Raw genomic sequence first — 16,058 nt, 5'->3', positions numbered from 1 at the left:
TAAGATTAAAGATCTAGTGTGTAATGTAGTTCCCAAGTGAGACTGGTCTGAGGTCTGATGTACAACACTGCAGAAAAGACAATAAATTAAATGAAACCTTTGCTGGATTGCACCAACAATGTGCTATAAAAACAGATGGCAAATAGTCAATAAAAATTATGGCTGAGGAAGAAATTAAATTGGTACTGATGGCCTAGCAAGAGACACACACAGAATAACTCATTCATTATTTTGTCAGATAACAAATTTCTACCTGAAAGCCCCACGAGTACCAGACACTTTGGGAGGTCTATCAAACATCTGCAAGTCAGTTCAATATACTACGGTAAGTTACGCAACTCTCAATTCGGCTGTGCTGATACAAAAAAAAGAGAGAGAAAATAACTCCACTGTGGCACTTATCATTATTTGCAATATTATTTTGCATGCAAACACAACTACTACCTCTCAGCAGTGTTAACACGGAATGACTTTGTGAAAAGTTTTTAATAAGTTTGCTGTCACATCAAAGCCAAATGCCACCAGAACAGCTGGTTCTCTACTGTTACATGGCACAGTGCATTTTAAGATCTTGCTGGTGTTTGTAATCGAAATGCATTCTTGTCAAAGTGTAGTTTGCAGGGCATAATAAGGTCTGATGGGGAAACTGGCTTCCTGCGGCAGCACCCACTGCTGCTTCATGTCAACAACACTGAGTCAAGGCAATGACACCACCGTGGGGAGGTTGCTTTGAACTGTGGGATTTTTGAATACATTTGAATAGATTTCTCCTGGTAATAGCTTTATCAAAAGGCTGCCATCCAGTGACCTCATCAACCTTCAGGGGCTTCTCCGCTAAATACCCCTTATTGCTAATCATTCATTCAATCCTTCCGCTTATCCAGAGTCGGGTCAAGGTGGCAGCAGGCTAAGCAGGGCATTCCAGATGTCGTTTACCCCAGCAATTTTTTTCCAGTTCCCCCTGAGGGGATACTGAGGTATTCCCAGGCTGGATTAGATACAGGCTCAATCCCAATCTCCAACTTCAGAGGCGTTGTGGCACATTTCTGCTTGCATGAAGGCCACGATACAGACTTTTTGATGGCATTATGCACCCTTCTTGTGACTCTGCATATCTTTAGACTTTTCTAAGGTGCCTAAAGTTCATAGCAAAACTGGCGACATATAAAAATGGTTGTTCAGCCCCCAGCACAATGTACACAAACCATGCATGAAAGGTGTAGGGAAATAATCCTTTAGAAGGCTGTCCTTAAGTGTCAGCAACTGGCTGCTTGCTGTTGTGCTTATCCATTACATGTTTGTAGAGTTGCTTGCATTTTCTGCCAAACATTCGTATACAGTTTAGCGATGTTCATGACTTTCCTAATTCTTCATTTGCTAAAAGGTATAAACACTGTAATGTCACTTACAGGCTGGGAAGCTAATAAAACAGCACATGGAATTTGGGCCCAATTTCACTTTTCTTTTAATGGCGATTGTGTTGTTTCTAACCATGTGTTGTCATGACAGTATGTCACATTGCTTCATTTTGTACCAGTTCAATCCCTCAAAAGCTCACGCACTCAAGCACCACAGCTGCAATGTCGGCTAAGTCTATGAGGGTCAGTTTGCTGCTGAGGCTTTTGGGTAGTGATTGGGACTGGGTCGTACATAATCCCTCCAGCGAGTTCTACATCGACCCCAGGGTCTCCTCCCACTTCCCTGAAAACCTCCAAAGAAAAGTTTTCTAATCAGATGCTGGAACCACCTCAGCTGGCCTTTTCACATGAAGAAGCAGTAACTCTACTCAGGGCTCCCTCTGGATATTCAAGCTCCTCACCCTTTCTCTAAGGCTGAGCTCAGACTCTCCATGGAGGAAAGTCATTCTGGGAGCTTGCCTCGGCACAACCTCATTTTTCTGAACATCCAGCATTTATGACAATAAATGAGGGTCGGTAACTAGACTGATATGTAAATTGAGAGAAAGGGTTGAAGTATCTTGGGAAGTACTGCTAATCAGCTCTACACTGGAAATAAATACAAAAACAGATAACTCCTTTTCAAAAGAGACAAGTGGTGAAGGATTACCAAGACTTAGGACAGAAAATTAACTCCAAAAATACATCTACTGAGGCTTCCAACAGAAAGCAATTTGTTGAACATGGTTTTCAGCACGTAGTTGTATTCTTTTAGCATTTTCACGACCAAAAGGGATAAACTAGCTGCTGCTACTGAACAGTTGGCAGCTGGACAAAGCAGAATGACGCAGGTTACGATGCCTGCCAATATTCAGCTGGCCAATATCGATCCAATATCTACAACAATCTGAAATATTGGCTTCATAATGACACAACAATTTCCTGATTGACCTTTTCAACCTTACTTCAATAGCTGCAATAGGTGATGAAGGTGTCAGAAAGTGCTGACAAGGCAGACACTAGCTGCCGTGATGTGCGGCACACATCAATGTGCCAGACACAGACACACAACTGACCTCATATGGGTGAAATATGGATTAGCGCGTATGGCATAGAAATCAATAATGCTCAAAATGAGATAATCTATGACTTTCATTTCCTCACATGTACACACATACGAGCATTAGACACACTAACCTGTGGAGACAGGGCAGTGGTAGGCTGGGTGAACAGTGTGGAGTGGGCTGCTGACCGTAGGCCATGTGCTCTCCTGACAGTCTGACGGGTGAAAGGAGCAGACAGTACCTCCTGCTGAAGAAAAGACACAAACAGACACAAATGTCAAGTTGGGAAGACACAGGATTAGTTCGAAGTGGAAACAGTCTTTGGGATAATCGAGATGCAAATTGAAAATAGCAAAGCTGGTGCTATTTTCAAAGCCGCCACCATCAGCATCTACAGCATGTTATCATGAGCTAAAAAGAGGCTTAAAATAATGAGGCATGAAAGTGGAAGTTGTGCCTTATTTTTGATTCCCTTCAAAGGCCGGGACGAGTTTGTGTTTGCATGATTTCAAACGCACAATGTTCGCAGTGGGTGTGTGCAAGGCAGTAGAAATATCATGTGAAACCTCCTGCGTAAGCTTAGGAAAGCGCGTGAAGCCCTCTTTTCTGCAGCAACTGACACCCGGAGATAAAAGAGCTGACCGGCCTGCAGCTGCTTCACATCGAAACCAGGATTAGCACAGAGTTATTTTTCTACTATCTCTTCGGTTGCTTACAAGCAGACTGTTATCATATTTGAAGAAAGGTGAGAAATATGCTAGCTTTGATGTGTACAGATGTAAGCTTGGTGTGCCTGTGTGGTCGGAAAAAAGAGTTCTTTTTTAACTTTGTGTATGTGCGTAAGTTTGTGTCTCTGTGTGTGTGAGTTTGGGCAACAGTATGACAGTGTCATGGTAGACTGGAATGACTAAAATACATTCACCTTCAAAGTATGCACTCAGATGTCCCTTGCCTCCCAGTACTGAGGAAAGATTAGATGGAGATAAAGTGGTATATAAACACTGAGAGCACCTTGACTGTGCACACAACTAGTGCAGCCCATTTCCAACTCATTTTAGGACAATGTACGTGGACGTGTTTAGTCTCCGGGGGCTTCAGTACTTTAACACTTCACCAACCTGCTTTTGGCCTTCTCTGCTAATAATAATAAAGGTCGAGCGTGGAGAATAGATTTTCAAAATCATCCACCGTCACAAGTGCATTTAAGAGGCAAAGCTGTTGAAAATGAAAAACCTCAATCTGACCTGATTTGCTTAGATCCCAAATAAAACATATTAAATAGAGGTTAAAAATGTGTGGAGAAGGAATGGTGCACACAACTAAACACGCACAAATAAAAACTTTTGGCACATGCATTAAAATAACCTTTTTCACATTTTGTGACATCACAGTTTTCTGACCATATTGAGAAAAAAACACAAGTGAAGACATGTTTTTCCCCCCTTAAAAACCTGGATGGAGTAAATTTGTACATTTTCATAATTGAAAATCATGATTTTCTTGGAACAGTGTTTACAAAGAGCTGAAATTAACATACTTAACCCTCTGAACCCTAAGAAGCTTCTGCTCCTGTCACATATATACTCACAGTGGACTCATTTTTCACTGCAGTACAAAGTCCTGCACCTATCAGGAAACAGGAAATCCATAGCTAGAAATGGAGAGAACTCAATAGTGTCTTTTATGCAGTGTAACAAAATTATAATCTCATAAATCCTTTTTAAAAAAGGTTAATTCACTGAGATTTTTTTGTATATTGTGTAATGGTGACTATGTCTGCTGTCACTCATTCCTTTTCATCTATGATGAGAAGTGCAGATTCTTTCTTTTTCACAGAATCTGGTGAGTGCAAACAATTTCTTTTTGACAAATGTTCAAATGACACACGTAGAATAAAGTGATTTTGATGAAATATTATGATATTTAGATTAGATTTGGTTAAGATTTTTCATGGATTGTTGCGTCACACATGATTAGTTTAAGGGCCATCAAAAGGTTGAAAATCTGACAATTCTTTCCGTTTTCACAGTTTTTGGCTATTTTGAAAAGATGAACATGTCTTTCGAACCTGCCAGTGGGTTTTGAGGTTTAGACGGTTCAACATGTTTGGAGTTAAATAACAGTGGCATCAAATGTAGAATTTAAAAGAAGAGGTTAACATGTGGGCTTTTTTTGTTGAAAATTAGATGAGAAAACTGACATCATTGTCATGGCTGTGCTGTAAATATGAAAATATGGCCTGTCCCTACTAGCTTACTACAAAAATAGAAAAAAAGCTTAGCTGACTCTGTCCAAAGATAACAAAATACACCCACCTGCACCCCAAAAGCGGACTAACATGCTATATCTTGTACAAAAAGCAAAGTATAAAAGCTACACATTTTTGTTTCACTGAACGGTATCAAACTTTCCACGAGTAAAGTTACTAAATTGCTTATAAAGTGGTTTTCAAATGTGAACTGTCCTCCACTGTCTAAATTGCTTCTCCTGTTCAGGGACACGCAAGGCTGGAGACTTTCCCAGCATGCACTGGCCAAGAGGTGTTGTACGCCTATTACAGGTGACACCGGGGTTAGAACATTGCTGTCACAGGACTAACACGTTAACAGAGCACTCGCAGCGACACTTATAGTCACAACCATGAGCAATTTAGAGTCAGCATTTCTCATAAATGGCGTGGGTTTGGCCAGTTAAAGCAGACGCACGGAGACAGCAGCATAGCATGCCAACTCTGTGCAGAAAGGTCGCATGCGGCTGGTGGATTCCAGCTGTGAGGGGGACACGGCTCAAAAAATGCAAACTTTAACATTAATTAATCAGCAGTACTTTAGCTTATCATAGGAAGGTTGGCACGAGTATAGAAGTAGTTCTCTAATGACATATCTGCAGTGCCCTTTCTGCTATCAGAGCTCCAAACTGAGTGGATCTCTACTTAATACCGTCTCCCCTCTACATGTTATTACACACACAATTAACTTTCCTTTAACAACTTTCAGCCTTAGAAAATTATGTTTTGCAAGAGCAGGCGGGTCTTGCGTTTTTCCAGGGTTATCAGTATATCTTCACATAAGGAACACTTCAGTGAATTTAGACTCCTCTCAGATGAATATATTCCACAAAATAAAATTGTTACTTCTCAGCATGCAGCGCTGCAGAGGTTCAGGACCAGTCAAGCTCAAACATCAGCTACCCTGGACAGGAGCTGCGATAACCAGCAATGATGACATTTTTCTTTGCTCCGGCTCTTTGTTTCTATAACTGCAAACAAGCACAATTAATTTTTCAAAGGATTCTTGGGGACAGTTAATGAATCTGACTTTCTATTGTTCATAATTATGTTTGACAACACAAACTGGAGCTGCCTATTAGCTCTCTAAGGAGAGCAATTTCAACAACTGACCACACTCGTCGTGCAAATGAGGATTGGACGTGAAGTTGTAGCCAAGTGTAATATACATCAGAGTAAAGACTTCCAAACACAGTGTGCTCAACCCTAAGATAGGCAATGGGCCTTGGAACCAAGATAGCATGTTGCAGCAGGATTATTGCCTCATCTTTATCTATGACAAGTCAGGCATACAGCATCAGCTCACAGGAGGGGCCAAGACTCAAGACTCCAGTGACTATAAAAAGTGACCGTGAACTGCCAACTGAGGCTCCTCTGGTCTGTTACTGACGAGGAGGAGCAGCATTTGTTGAACTGTTGCCGCTGTAATGTGGAATATTCACTGAAGCCGAAGCACTCTGCCAAACAGCCAAAATGACTCATTTTCATTCTGGCACTGAACTGGAGCTGCAGGAATACAGTTGCAAATCTTTGTATAGGTCCAAAAGCATCCATTTAAAAAACAAGATATAAATGTACAACGATCTAACCTACATAAATTGCAAATTAAATATCACGTATCATGTATTTAACCCCCTTTTTTTTGCAGAAATACATTGCATGTATATATTTTTAAAAATCAACAATATGTGTCAGGTGTTCTTTGAGATATTTGGCAATAATTTAGTAATATGACTGGGGCTTAACGCTAAACCACGAACCAAAATAACAAGAACCCCATAGAGTGTGACAAACACAAAACAAGCCATTGCTCCAAATAAATAAGTCTTTTCTATTTCAATCGTTTCCAAAAAATAACATTCACAACTTTCAGAAATAAAAAAGAAAAAGACTTTCACACTTTCAAAGAGCCACAAATTAGGAGGTTGGAGGAGGCTTAAGTCCAACACAGGACGATATTGCAGGAGACTGAGTTTTGTGATCCGGGTAGGACTATCATTTTTACACTTAATTTTCATTTTAGCTTGTTGTTAGTTTTCCTCGTAGCTGGATGTTTGGTTATCTTTATGCACCAAAGCTACATGGTGAGGTTAAGATGATGAGTCCCGCCCAGCCTTTTATTTGATTGGCTGGCTGAAAGGGAGAAACATTTGGAAAGCAACCCAACAAATGGCAAAGATAAGTCAATCAGAAGCATAATTGTGATACGTTACAAACAAATATAATTCAGAAGAAAATAGGACCTTTCTAATGCTTCAAACACACACAGATGAAAATATAGGAGGATTGAAATGTAAAAAGCAAAAATAAAACAAGAACTCCAAAAAGCCAATATGGACTTGATGCCAAAGAGAAAAGTTCAGCAAATTAATATTTCCCACAGATATTAATGCAATTTAAAATGTGACTAATAGTTTTTCTGAGCACATACTACAGTACCATGTGCACCAGTCTGTATGAGACTCTCTGAAAGCATTTACTGTGACCTATCTGCACCAGCAATCCTGCAGCCCGGAGAGGGGGGCTCTATCTATTTCTGTTGATTAGATTGCCACAAAGGACACCAGCTGCTCTCTCTAGATACTACCTGTAACACACAGAGTGGGATCATACAGAAGGCATATACACTCAGAACACATCACTTTATCCTCCCAGTACAAAAGGCCCCAACTGGTTAAATCTCTCTTGACAACACCTTTTCTCCTGGATAAAACACAATAAGCAGCAAACAAGTGAGAAGAAAGACTTCTGTTCTGCTTACAAAGCAGCAACTCCAAAGCAACAAAAAGGAAAACATGCCATATTTTTACTCAGCCAGCAGAAAAGTAGATTCTTAAGCATTCAGTGCAAACTAGAGTTAGGCATGTAGGTCTGAATAGCTTGAAGAAGGGCTGGGCAATAAAGCTGTACCAATACTTAACTTTCTATTTTGTTTCAGTTACAAACAGAACTCTTTCTTTGAAAGATATCAAATGTTCAACAGGGCAAATACATTTACCAGTATTGCAAAACTACTAGAGTAGTTTTGCAATACTGCATACTGATATTTAAAACCTTGCTGTAATGCTAAGCTTAAGGTGTACTTAAAAAATCTACTCCTAAAAAGAATTTGACAGTAAAACTAAAGTTTCACAACTGCCACAAGCTTCTTAAATCATTTTTAAAAAATACAGCGTCAACTTTGCTTTTATCATTTCTCATGTTTCGCAGCACTAGCTCAAGAATAGAGCATGTTGACGACAGTGCTGGAAAACATAAATAAAATGCACAGAGAGACAAGTTACATGGCATCTTTTACTTCAGAGTACACAGGACATCACGCATGCCACATCGTGTGTGTGTGTGACACATTCAAGACAGAAACATGCTTCATTACTCCTTGTCACAGCGAGAAAATAAGTGTCCACCAGCTGCCATGTATTGATTCACTAATTGACTTATAGCACGGCTTGTTATGAGCTTTGTGCTGCTCGGGGACCAATCTTCATTGATCACAAACGTGTCGAACCTATACTCTGCATGGTTGCTCAGCTTGCAGTTTGTGCAGACAACTCCAGTCACACCAACTGTGACTACAGTTACCTTCTTCACATGTTGCCAGTCTGCTGTGTTTGACAAACGAGAACTGTCTGATCCGCAGCAACTCATACTGGAGCGTTTACATGGATTCTGAGCCAGGGCCAGACTCCAGCATTCTGTCACCTCTGCGCATTCCCCATGCATGAACTGATGTGGGCCTCAGCAGCTTTAATTACTGCAAAGGTCTCATCAGCAAGCATCTACAAGATTCAGATGTCTCACAGTTCAAACTAGGTAATGGTTAATCTTAAATGTCACAGATGCTAAGAGGCCCTCCGTGTGAAATTCGGCAGTTGAAGGGGCCTGTGGGTGTGCTCTGTTAGGACTGTGTGTTTTCAATCAGCACCATCTAACTAAGAGCCAATTAGACTCAACAAATACAATGTCAAAATAATTACCGACATAGAAAAAAATGGTACTGCTGTACATACCAGTGACAGCACCACTGATCAAGGCAGTGCTCAATGAAAGTCCAACAAGGACTGAAGAGACAAATCAAGACATTACTCTTTAATCTTAATATCTTCAGGAGAGGAACGAGACGGAATATTAAGATCCTGATACCTACTTTACAAATGACTAAATGATCTAAAAGTCTAGAGATGATACCTTAACTTTATTCGACATTCTAATCATAATTTAAAAATTTCCTTCAACATAAAACCCCATGAACAAGCCACCCAGTACTTTGATGAATTGTAACTATATAGCTTTTAAGAGGAAATAATAACCACTGGTTCCTCAGTCTGGCTTTAACCAGCTGGTGAGTTACTGTATTAACATGACACCGGGGTCATGCCAGTGTCAGAACATGGTGTGTGTTTTTGCACAGCAGATAATATCAGTCTAGAGGATAAGGAAGCTGCTGAAAGACACAGTCAAATTACCAGGAAAACTATTTGTTCCCAGTTAAGTAGGTTAACTTCTACAGCAGACAGTAAGTAGACGGCATCCTACAGAGTTGCTAAGGCTGCATAACACCCATTGTTACCAACCTCTTGTCCTCATATGTGCACACAGTGAGTGCATACTGAGAACTGCATCTACGTTCTTGCTATGCTTTATGTCTGCATCCTATGTGAAATCCTGTTGACAGCATGCAGTGAAAATCTGCAACTTTTCAATGACTCTGCACAAAGAAACCAACATCGATTGCACTATTTAACGTGATTCACATTCTGATCTGGCCATCCCTCTCCATTCCCTTATCTTCCTCTCTCAGTTCTTCTTGCTGCCTGGTTCATTCACCCTCTCTGCATCTCCATCACCAGCAGGAGAAAGGCAGTGAGCCCCAGGGAGGCAGGGGGGTTGGAATTGCAGGCAATCACTGGCCACCGAAAGGAAAGATGAAGAGAGCGAGATAGGAGAGGAGAAGAGGAGAGTTAAATGAAATTTCCAACACATTAAGCACACCATGTTACCCAGCGCCCAGGGTAAAAAGAAGTGGGGGCTTCTGAGTGACCGCTGGCCAATGAAAGACTTTTGTAGCTAAGGAGAATTGATCGAGTTACAGGGTTTCCCTGGATGATCCCTGACGGAGCTCAAGGATAGACAGAAAATAACCTGTCCAGGTAAGCAGAGAGCAGGTGAGGAACTTAAACTAACCACTTCATATACATCGTCACAGAAACCTAACTACCGGCCTCTTCTCTCAAGGACATGTAAACATTTGTGTGTGGATGCACATGTGAGATAACACTTTATTCTGCCGGGATGGACAAAGAAATTACCAGAGCCACGCCGCAGGGCTCTAGCAAATATAAACCAAACCAAAAGGGGTGAAAGCTACACGGTCAGTGTCTGCCTTCACCATTTATCATCTGACAAACGTGGGTACTCACCCTCCCATGTACGTGATGCAAATATGTATACCCCTTCGCCATTTACTCACAGTTCATGTGTGATATACGCATATACACAAAGAGGGTCATAGAAGCGAGCTGCGTAGAGAGTGAGGTTGACAGCTTAGCATTTCCTTCTGCAGTAGAGATGAATGGGTGGGCTGAAAACTGCCTTCATTCATAATGGAATACGGCCACAAAGTAGCTTCATTCCCATGTGTCTCTGGGACTATAGGAGCAGACAAAGGACAGAACGTAGGAGAGACTATAGGATAGAACATCTAACATAAAAAAAAAAATATATATATATATTTGTTGGTTTATTGCCCCCCAGGTGTTACTCAAATAAAGCTTAGAAGGGCAGAGAGACACCATAACACTGCTGGTGTTGCTGGTGAGCCAGAATGACCTGGAAATGTCAGAATGAACACTGCTGACTTAATCGCACTTTTAAAGCTCATGCTGTTCCATCTAGCTTCTTTAAAGGGGAGGACTTAATGTCCTGTAAAGAGGGAGGAATGAATTGCAGATAAAGAAATAAGGAAGGACAAAAATGATTTTGCAAGAGCCTGCAGCCAGGGGATAAAGGGGAAATTAAAAAAATGTTGTGTGGACTTTGCAGTTTGTTTTATGTCATACAAAAGGCAGACACGCATCTTTCCAGCCATGGAGATAAAGCTGATGATCAGCAACAGAGTAAAAGCGTGGGCGTGAGGGGGAGGAAGCAGAGGCACAAGAGAGAGAGACAATGACGAACAAGAATCAGAGAGGAAGGAGTGTGCAAGAGATGGAGGCGAGTGGTTTCTCAGCAAGTCTGTTAGTCTGTGTGTGTTTGTGTGTGTGTGAAATCATTACAAAGCACTCATTCTTAGTATCAGTGGAATCCACAAATAGCAAGAACCACCTACTGGCACAACGTTATATGAATAGATGTGTTAAATTAGAATATTGGAACAGAAAAAGGCACATTTTCAGTTTGTAAAATGTAACTGTCAACATCAGCATCCACTGTTTTAATCAACAATTAGGTAAAAAGTTGTACAAAGCTACAAGTAAAAATATAGATTACACTTAGTTTTGATGGGCTCCCAAACTAGGAGGTCCAAATTCTACATAGCCAGCAGAAAAAAAAAGCTATGAGTGTTTTTGCATGCATTTAAACATCCTGTGTCAGGTTATACAATCTTTAACCAGTAACTTGCGACACAACTTGTTTTGATCCCCTAAAGAAGAGTCTGAAGAGTGACATCACAACACTGCAGCTCAGCTTCAACCACAAGTTGAGCTTCTGCTGTAACACTAGTCAGCTGCATCAATCACACGTTTATGGGCCTGTCATTTGTCTCTGGTGAAAATGAGGCTAACATAGGCCAGGTTTAGCTGGTTCACCACAGAACAGGTCTCTATGCACATAACACAGCTGTGTTGTATATGCAAAAGAAGGCCTCTCATTCCAGCCCTCTCATTAACAGCTACAAGAGAGCAAGATAAAATCAGAAACTTGCATGCAGACTCTGTAAATACATTTAAAAGCTCATCATCTATGCTTATTTGCAATAAAAATTCTAAATGCTATGTTCAATGCCACATGGATGACATATCTGCTAATGCTCAGACATGCTAACATTATAATCAACTGCTTTCCCAAGCCGGCACCCTCTTATAAATAGGGGCGTAAGAATGATAATTGACTGATTGCAGAAATCATTCACATTTTTGAGATTTAAGTTATTGATTTTGTGGGTTAGAGGGCTACAGCACCACCCGACGCTTCCACTTATACCACTTGACTGAGGCGCTTGTCCTCTCACCTCAAGCACAGTGTCCTTTAAGCTGTCATAAGCAGACTAACTTTAGGTGGGCTTGTATATCATTTCCACTGCACCTGCACATTTTGCCATATTACGATGCACTGCAATATTATGGGCCTCTTTAAGAGCTACTATTTGTTAGATATTATTAATGCAAACTCAACACTTTGCGCTGCTCCTTCACATCAAACATTTTCCATCAGCAAACTGTTGCAAAGCTTTTATTGCGGAGCAGCTACTGGAAGTGAGGATTCTTCCGGTGGCATTTTAAAAAACTGCTGTGCATCTAGATAGAGTTTTAAATGTTGCAATGGAGAAAAGAAGAAGCAGGAGGGGTGATCTGTCAAAGCTCAAAGGATAAACGGATGTAAGCAGCAAGTGCGTCCTGCAGTTCTAGCAGAACCTCAGTGACGTTTACTGTGTATTTCTGTTCAACCCAACACTGCAGCCACACTGATATCATTAGTCCTCATAACAGTGACCAGTGACACAGGGCAGGTCTCACAGTTGCATCCACATTTTGACACAACTAAGTCCCATTTTGTTCGGTTTCTCATTGCAGCAGTAGCTTCCAAGCTTTTGCTGAATCTGAATCAGGGAAATACTGCAATCAATGAACTCCAGTCTGTTTGAATAAGTATTTCTTAGGGAACAGCCTGACCTATTCTGACACTCCCACTGCCTTATACAAAATGTATTTTGGTGTGTAGTAAGATGTCAGCTGAACACAGAGTTATGAACCAAATGGCAATAAAGACACAGTCTACAAAAATGAGACTTGATTCATCTCCCTTGTGGGTTTTTTTGACAAATGTAATATAATCACATGAAGAGATAAAAACTGAACAGCAGCGACTCTATTCAAAATATACTTGACAAAACAATGACTTAAATTAAATTTTTGCATCCAGGGAAGTATTTATTTGAAAGAAAGCCTCATTGGAAATTCAATAATTCAAGACTGGAATGTACCATAGCGTTAAATTTATTTCAAAGAGCCAGCTGAATGCAGGAAAGTGAGGAGTGTAGGGCAGAGCAGGAGCCAAGTTGTACACAAGGCTGCACAGAGAAATGTTGTACAGTATATGAGATGATATCAACAATGGAGAAGCCATTTTTCATAGGGAGCAGAGAACAGAAGACCGAGATGGATAACCTTCAATTCTCTGTTGGTAAAAGGACATTTTCACGGTGCCAAGTGTTACCCAGGCAACAGCAGCACCAGGACTTTTGAATAGTTCCAGGAACCCTACTTACTCTTCTCACCTCAAAATCAGCCTTTGTTACTCACATGCACGTGAACTCTGTGGCCTTGATTTTTGGCAAGACGAATATCTCACGTAATCTCAGTGCCTGTGTAAAAAAACCTGGATTTACGAAACGGCTCAATACATTATAACTTCAGAAAAAATGCCTAAGGCTGAAAACAAAAAAAAGCACAGAAACCGTGTTCCTATTATAAAAATACAAAAAAGGAGACACTTCTAACCTCCTCTTTCACCCTCACTGTCTCCCTCTGACTCCTCCATCCCTCTTCTTTGTTCTCCCTCCACTTCTTTTCCTTCCATCCAGTTCATGTCCAGGCTAGGATTTCCCCAGGGTTCCCCTCAGGACCCCGGTTGGTAATAGCTCTGGCAGGGCGAGTTGAAAGCTCTGCTGGAGGTACACCACTGATCCACTCTGACGCTAAGCTCAGCTCTTCTGCCTCCTCGCTGCTCAGCTATTTTCCCTGGGAAAACAACAACCAGGCTGATACCTGGTAGCTGTCTGGCTGAAAGACAAGCATTTGATCTCCATGCAGTGGCTGTGTGGAAGAATAACTCGGCAACCTTTCTCTGACAAGCAGATAATTGTCTTCTCCCTGCATATAACAGAGACGTTATGGGGCTCTGCTGCTAATGGGATACGCAGAAAGCAAAACACCACAGAAGACACACAAAAAGCAGGGTCAGAGGAAAGTATATGAGCCAAGTTTTCCATACTCGGACGATCCCCACCCACACTTTAATCAATGTCCCTGAGACAACAGTTACACTCTGTTGCCCTCAATAGCAGAACAAGGAAACAGCTGAAGCAAAAACATTCAAATAATTTAATATGGCTGTCACATGCTGGACATGGGGCCACTTTCAAATACCTTAAGAGCGACATAATGGAGCACTATTTACAGTGACGTGGATAAAAACACGTGTTCTGGATGCCTGTGAGTCAAGAGATTCCAGTAATCAAATGCTGTTACTCTCACGACCGGTGTACAAAAATAAGGCTGGAATCGGGGTTTGTGTGCCTGCCTGTCCACACAGGATATTTTGCACGCATGAGGGCAGGAAGCTGCACTGGATTTGTTTTGCATACTGCCTGTGCGTGTGTGTTGTTTTAAGCAAGGCAGGGTGATGCAAACTTTACAAAGAAAATGGTCTGCAGGAGCCCCACACATAAAGCAAAAAATGGGAAGCTGAAGCTGTACTTGGAGGCGACACGAACATCTGCAGCCAGTAGAGGGGAACAACCTTGTTTTCATTTGGTCTTCCCAGACTGCTTTGACAACACCCTGACAACTAGATATGGAATGCAAATACATGCGTCTACCTAAACTATTTCAGAATCCTATCCTCCACATCGTCTCTCTAAACACAAAGCCAAAGCCCAAAGAAGACTGTCTCCATGGAAATGCATTTTCCAACAAAGTCTCCTCTCCGCCATCTCCTCAATCCTATTTATAGAATGGCAGACCACTAGCTAGCTGGCAAAGGATGAGTAACAGTATAGTGAGAATGGAAATGTCTAGCATGGCCACTTCTCCATGCTTCCTTTCTTTTTGCTCACAGCTCCATTTCAAATCAAAGGCTTTGAACAAGTGTTCAAACAGCTGACTAACAATCCCCGGTCTCAAAAGAGAAAGCAGGTTTTGTGTGTGTGAAGTTGTGACAAGCTTGTGTGTGTGTTTCGAGGCTGACGCAAGGCTGGCGCACACACACACACACACACACACACACACACACACACACACACAAACACACACACAGACACACACACACACACACACACACACACACACACACATGGTAGAGAGCAGCGTGCAGACAGCAGGCAGCAGGGCCATCGCTAACCCACTCTGACAGAAGGTCACGGGACTCCTGCTCTGCTGCTTTTTGACCTTCGTGTGTGGAATGAAGATGAGAAAACCACAAGTGTTTTCGAGGTCAGTGGCTTCTTCCTTGATCTCCATCACAAAAGGTGTTTGTGGTACGTCTATATGCATAAGCACAGACCCAAATATGAATAAACAGAGACAAATATTTCTCATTCCCATCACAGGTATGGTACACAACAAAGCACTGGACCAGCACACCTACAGCACAGCCTGAGCCCACTAAGTGAACAACAGAAGATGGATCTCTACCTCGGTGCCTTCAACAGTCTGAATACACTGTCAGAGCTCAGGGGGGGAAAGTCCTCTCCAATCATGCTGATAGTGCTAATTAGCATTAGCCTACACGAATGTCATGCTTATTAATACCACAGTTCAGCTGCTCTATAAAGATGAGCTCCTACAAACAGCGTGCTGTTAACTCAATGACCGAGAACAACAATTATGGCTGTCAGCTCTCATTAACAAACACACAAACGCTCAATGACCACAAACAAGACCAAGATTGCTACTGTTTTACACAAACACCACCATATCTGTAGTGCTGTGAGCACAGAATATCGCTCACTAAACTGATAGCGTGATACCACTGTGAGTCAAGGATTTAAATGCCCTTTTTATCCAAAGAACAAAAGAATTTCAAAAATGGGTCTTTACATCAGAGACCTCATTAACAATGAATTATAGCAGCAGATATTTACATAAGCAATTTACTTAGTGCCCTGCTTCCCAGAGGTGCCTTTGGGGAGAGACAAGATTGCATCTCTCACACATTGTCCCCTCCAGAAGAGGAGGGGTTTCTCTTCATTGGCTCCCTGTTAAATCTAGAATAGAATTCAAAATCCTTCTTCTGACATATAAAGCTCTTAACAACCAATCTCCATCATATCTTAAAGATCTGATAGTACCATATTACCCTAGCAGAACT

At 41.5% G+C, this 16,058-nt stretch overlaps 1 protein-coding gene across 2 annotated transcripts in view; it reads right to left on the bottom strand.

Annotated features, from left to right (window-relative positions):
* The window catches only part of mcu (mitochondrial calcium uniporter), a 59,823-nt gene that overhangs the window by 30,867 nt on the left and 12,898 nt on the right, over positions 1-16,058 (bottom strand). The window contains exon 2 of one of the 2 annotated variants that reach the window (XM_023281627.3): positions 2,595-2,705. In XM_023281627.3, coding sequence (XP_023137395.2) covers positions 2,595-2,705 — 111 coding nt within the window. Of the gene's footprint in view, positions 1-2,594; positions 2,709-16,058 lie in introns of both variants that reach the window. The other variant, XM_023281626.3, reaches the window with a different exon arrangement.

This window comes from Amphiprion ocellaris, chromosome 16 (genome assembly GCF_022539595.1).
Source record: "Amphiprion ocellaris isolate individual 3 ecotype Okinawa chromosome 16, ASM2253959v1, whole genome shotgun sequence".
Classification (NCBI taxonomy): Eukaryota; Metazoa; Chordata; class Actinopteri; family Pomacentridae; genus Amphiprion; species Amphiprion ocellaris.
This window is presented reverse-complemented; position numbering and strand designations above follow the sequence as displayed.